Source organism: Denticeps clupeoides, chromosome 19, assembly GCF_900700375.1.
Source record: "Denticeps clupeoides chromosome 19, fDenClu1.1, whole genome shotgun sequence".
In the NCBI taxonomy this organism is placed as follows: Eukaryota; Metazoa; Chordata; class Actinopteri; order Clupeiformes; family Denticipitidae; genus Denticeps; species Denticeps clupeoides.
The window spans coordinates 18,530,532-18,535,844 of NC_041725.1; the positions used below are offsets into that span (position 1 = coordinate 18,530,532).

At 45.5% G+C, this 5,313-nt stretch overlaps 1 protein-coding gene across 1 annotated transcript; it reads right to left on the bottom strand.

The window, feature by feature from the left end:
- Positions 1–253: 253 nt before the first annotated feature.
- On the bottom strand, positions 254–3,975 carry barhl2 (BarH-like homeobox 2). Its single transcript, XM_028962394.1, has 3 exons — positions 3,320–3,975; positions 814–1,039; positions 254–728 (listed from the first exon to the last, which is right to left on the bottom strand). The coding sequence occupies exons 1-3, from the start codon at positions 3,822–3,824 to the stop codon at positions 431–433; spliced, it is 1,029 nt and encodes a 342-aa protein (XP_028818227.1). The 5' UTR covers positions 3,825–3,975; the 3' UTR covers positions 254–430.
- Between the last annotated feature and the right edge of the window lie 1,338 nt (positions 3,976–5,313).

The window sequence follows — 5,313 nt, forward strand, 5'->3', positions numbered from 1 at the left end:
GCTGCCAGGCCGGGACCCCAGTCCCGGTTCCCAGGGATCATCATCATCATCATCAGTCTGCGTCCCGAAACTTTTCATCTCGAAACCTAAACGTCGGCTTTCAATGAATAATACTAACAATAATACTAATACTAATTATTATTATTCGATTTGAAGAAGTGTCAGATCTCAGCAGAATGATCTTTTGTAACCATTCCAACTTTATTCAACCCTTTCTTCCAATCTAATAAACTTTATAAGTTTATTTGCTAGAATAAGTGAATTTGTACAAAAAACAAACAAAGGAAGGAAGGAAGGAAGGAAGGAGGGAGGAAGGAGGGAACAGCCCCTTCCTCTCCCGCGCAGTCCGCTCTTCATATTAAATACTTTCTGCTCTCCTGGGGGGTCACAGTTCACCACAGTCCCTCGCACCTCGAGTCTGTTTTTTTTTTTACCGGGGGTGCGACGCACCCAGCGGGTTGAGCGCCGGCTGCCCCCCCGGGCCGAGCCCGTGGATCAGCACCCGCGGCACCAGCGGCCTCTGCAGCGTGGGGTGCGGCGCCGTGGGAGTCCGGTACATGCTGCTGTACATGGCGGCGGCCGCGGCGGCGGCGGTGCTGCCGTCCACGGTGCCCAGCAGGCTCGGGTGGTAGAAGTACGGCGACGGGAACATCCGCTGCAGCGCCGAGTAGTTCCCCGCCTCGGCCAGCAGCTCCAGCCCCACGGCGGTCTGCCGCTTCCACTTGGTCCTGCGACACGACACAAATATATTAAATCTATCCGATTTAAAGAGAGGGATGGAGGGATGGAGAGAGAGAGAGACGGAGAACCTACCGGCGGTTCTGGTACCACGTCTTCACCTGCGTGTCCGTCAGGTTCAGCGCCGCCGCCAGGTCCATGCGGTCCTGGACGCTCAGGTACTTCTGGCGCTCGAAGCTGCGCTCCAGCTGGTTCAGCTGATGGTCCGAGAAGGCCGTGCGCGCCTTGCGGGGCTTCTTGGAGCGGACCGGGGGACTGTCCCTGCTGCTGGAGATCTCACGGTCGCCCTCCTCTTTTGTTCCTGGCGGGTGGACAAACGACACGCGTGTTACGCGCCGGGAAACGTTCGGTTTGTTTCGGGTTTTAGTGGGAGAAAATCGATCGTCCGTGTTTTCTTTTTCTCTCCCTCTCTCGACGCTCCGCGATCCCCCCTTCCAGGAAGAACAATCATCTCCTCTAATTGAGCCACCAGGGAGGTTCCCGCACCGGGAGAACCGAGCTCGCATCTGCCCGCAGTTCTCGAATGTTCTCTAATGCTAATAAGAGCGCAGCGCGGCGATGATTATTTAATCACACGGCTGAGATGGAGATGAAAAATCCAGACATGGACCTTCCAGAAAGATCACCTTTTATATTAAAAAATCACACAAAAAACAATATGTTCTACAGCAGCAGACCTTCCAAAAAAAAAAATCACATTTTATATAAAAAATGACGTTAAAAACACATGTTCTACAGCAGCAGACCTTCCAAAAAGATCACCTTTTATATTAAAATGTACTTTAAAAACAACATTTTCTACAGCAGCAGACCTTTAAAAAATCACCTTATATATTAAAAACTTCCATAAAAAAACCCAACACGTTCTTCAGTAGCAGACCTTCCAAAAACATCACCTTGTATATAAAATTTACATTAAACCCCCCAGCATATTCTACAGCAGCAGGCCTTCCAGAAGGTCACATTTTATATATATATAAAAAAATACATAAAAAATCCATCATATTCTACTGCAGCAAACCTGCCAATACGCTTTCAAAAGATCACGTTATATATATCAAACAATATAACCAGAAATGTTCTGCAGCAGCAGACATTCCAACAAGCTTCCAAAAAAATAGTTTATTAAAAAAATATTAAATAAACAGACATGTTCTACAGCGGCAGACCTTATAAAAAACTACTATAGTTTTTATACTATTATAAAACAATAAATTAAATAACCAAACATGTTTTACAGCAGCATATCTTCCAAAAAGTTCCAACTAAGGTAGCCTTTTATAAAACAATTATTACATTAATAACCAGAAATGTTCTACAGCAGCAGACCTTCCAAAACGCTTTTACTAAGCTCATCTTTATATAAATAATATTAACTTAAATAACCAGGAATGTTCTACAGCACCAGACCTTCCAAAACGCTTTTATTAAGCTCGTCTTTATATAAATAATATTAACTTAAATAACCAGGAATGTTCTACAGCACCAGACCTTCCAAAACGCTTTTACTAACTTCACCTTTTATGTAAAAAGAATATTCAATTAAATAACCAGAAATGTTCTTCCACAGCAAACGTTCCAAAAAGCTTTTACTAAGCTCACCTTCATATGAATAATATTCAATTAAATAACCAGAAATGTTCTACAGCAGCAAACGTTCCAAAAATCTTTTACTAAGCTCACTTTTTATATTAAAAAAAAAATAAATAGTCAAGTATCATCTACAGCAGCAGACCTTCCAAAAAGTTCTTAATAAGCTAACATTTTATAAAACAATTATTACATGAAATAACTAGAAATGTTTAACAGCAGCAGACCTTCCAAATCGCATTTACTAAGTTCACCTTTTATATAAAATATAAAATGAAATAACCAAATATGTTCTACAGCAGCAGACCTTGCAAGAAGCTCATACCAAGCTCCCCATTTATATAAAAAACATTAAATGAAATAACCCCAAATTTTCTAGAGCGGCAGATCTTCCCAAAAGTTCGTACTAAGCTCACCTTTATATAAAAACTATTCAGTAAAAAAAAACATAAATCTTATACAGCAACAGACACACTTTTACTAAGCTCACCTTTTATATAAAAAAAATCTAATTGCATATCAAAAATGTAATACAGCAGCAGAAACTCCCAAAAGCTATTACTAAGCTCACATTTTATATAAAAAATAAAAGTAAATAACCAAAAATGTTCTACAGCAGCAGACATTCCAAAAAGCTTTTACTAAGCTCACCTTTTATATATATAAAATAATTTAAATAACCAAAATTCTTCTACCGCAGCAGACACGTACTGAGCTCACATTTTATGTAAAAAATGTTAAATGACCAAAAATCTTCTACTGATCTTTAATTTAAAAAAAAAAAAGAGACTAAATTAAATAACCAAAAATGTTCTACAGCAGCAGACACTCCCAAAAGTTCATAATAAGCTCACATTTTATATAAAAAATGTTTAAAAAAAATAAAAAATCTACCTCTGATCTTTAATTTTAAGGACTAAATGAAATGAAACCGAAATGTTTTCCAGCATCTTTTACGAATCTAACTGTGTAATAATACGTGGACGCTCACCGTTGCACTTGCCCATGTCTCCGTGCAGCTCGTCCCGCTTGTCCAGCTTGCCGCGGCCCTCGTCCTGCTCCAGCTTGGGCCGCAGCCCGTCGGCCGCGGCGGGGGTCTCCGCTTTGGGGGCGTGGTGGTGGTGGTGCGGCGACGGCGCGCTGGTGCTGTAGGGCGCGCACGCGGCCAGGGGCTTGCTGTCCCCCAGAATGTCCTTGATGAGGAAGGAGGAGGTGGCGCTCCTCTGCGCCGGGTGGTGGTGGTGGTGCAGGTGGTGCAGGTGGAGGTGCTGCTGCAGACCCTCCTGCGCCAGGTGCGCCTCGGGCGGCTCCGTGGTGGCCGAGACCGGGGACGAGGGGCCGGTCCCCACGGTGTCTATCTCCGAGCACGGGGACGGCGTGGCCCGGCTCCGGAAATCCGCGGTCCGAAAATCTCCCGCCATCAGCGCGGGGGTCCCGGAGGCGCTCGTGGACAAAATAGTGTCTATCCCAAAGCTCGAGCCGCTGGAGCCTTCCATGGTCTTCAGGTGGTCTTCATCACACACCTCGGACGAGATGGAAGTCGGGGGACCATCCGCGGGTTTTTTAGCTCCACGACGCTCGGCGCGCTGCTCCTCGGGACCGGGGACGGGGGGTCACCAGATCCTCCGCGCCGCGCCGCCGTGCCGCTTTTGCCGCCAATCGCGCCCGAGTTCGCCGCTACACCCAACTTCTCCGGCGTGACGTCACGGGCGCCCACAATAATCTTTATTCTGGCCGGGCGCGCGCGGCCGGCGGGGGGCGCGCGCCGCTGATTGGCCCCGCGCGCGGCCAATGGGGGCGTCGGGCGCGGGGGCGCGCGGCGGAGCGGCGGCGCGCCGCCGGATAAGATGGACGCGGACGCGGGAGCCGCGTTCGTTTCGCGCGCGCATGCGGCGGGGATCCGGGGCGCGCGCGCGTCTAATTGCTAATTATGAGGTGATAATTAAGGGCGCGCGGACGGGACTTTTTGTTTCTTTTTTTTTTTTTTTTGAACGCGCTGATGGAACAGACACGTGCTTGAATTATACCGGACCGGTGGCTTTATTAATTATAATATTACATCGCGATGATTATTAACAATAATAACAATCCGTGTCTGTTCTCCCTCTCTCCCCTGCAGGCTCTCCCGTGGCGGACCTGTTTGAAACACCCGGGACGCCGCAGACCGTCGCCGCAGTGAAGGTGTGTGTTCAGGTCAAGCAGGAATTTGAAAGTAAATACTGTAAATGCTGTTCTTCACAAGCCATCACTAAAGAATTTTATGCAGTAATTATACGGAATTATTGAAATATTGCATTAATAGCACGCGGTGAATTATGTCCGAATATTAGAAATGGGCTCCACCAAAAGATGCCAGATGTGAAAACAGAATCCGGTGTGAAATGTAAGATTCGCAGGTGTGTCGTTCGTCTCTATTTTATTTTCCCTGCATATACAATAACAATTATTATTATTGTTATTATTTGGTGATTATTATTATTATGTAAAATGCTTTAATAAATTTGGCAGGTAAAATCTGCTTAAACTAATTTGGACTCATCATCTATAAAAATGTTAATCCATCAGAGATCAGAAGAAGGGGAAATAAAAAGCTTCATTATGAATTATGAAGGGAGATTTTTTTTCCGTGCTGCGACCCTGTTTCGTCGCAAGGCGGCGACACAGTTCCCGTCAGGAGGGACGACCTTATTCACCATTAAAACATAAATTCATATTTAAATGTACTTGCACCTAATGCAACGTGGCAGCAGCGTGTTTTATTAAATTCATTAATTAGAAAATGTTTTGTTTTTTAAGGGAGAAAAGCAGCAGGAGCGCGTGCGCTCATTAATACTCGCCTAATTAAAACAGCCCGATCCCGATCGATCGATGGCGTTATAGGCGACCAGTCGGCGGTCCGCTGATCTGCTGATGGCGGCCGATCGATTCCACGTACCAGGCGCGCAGGGACGCTAATTACAATTTGTGTTAAAAAAAATTAATTAC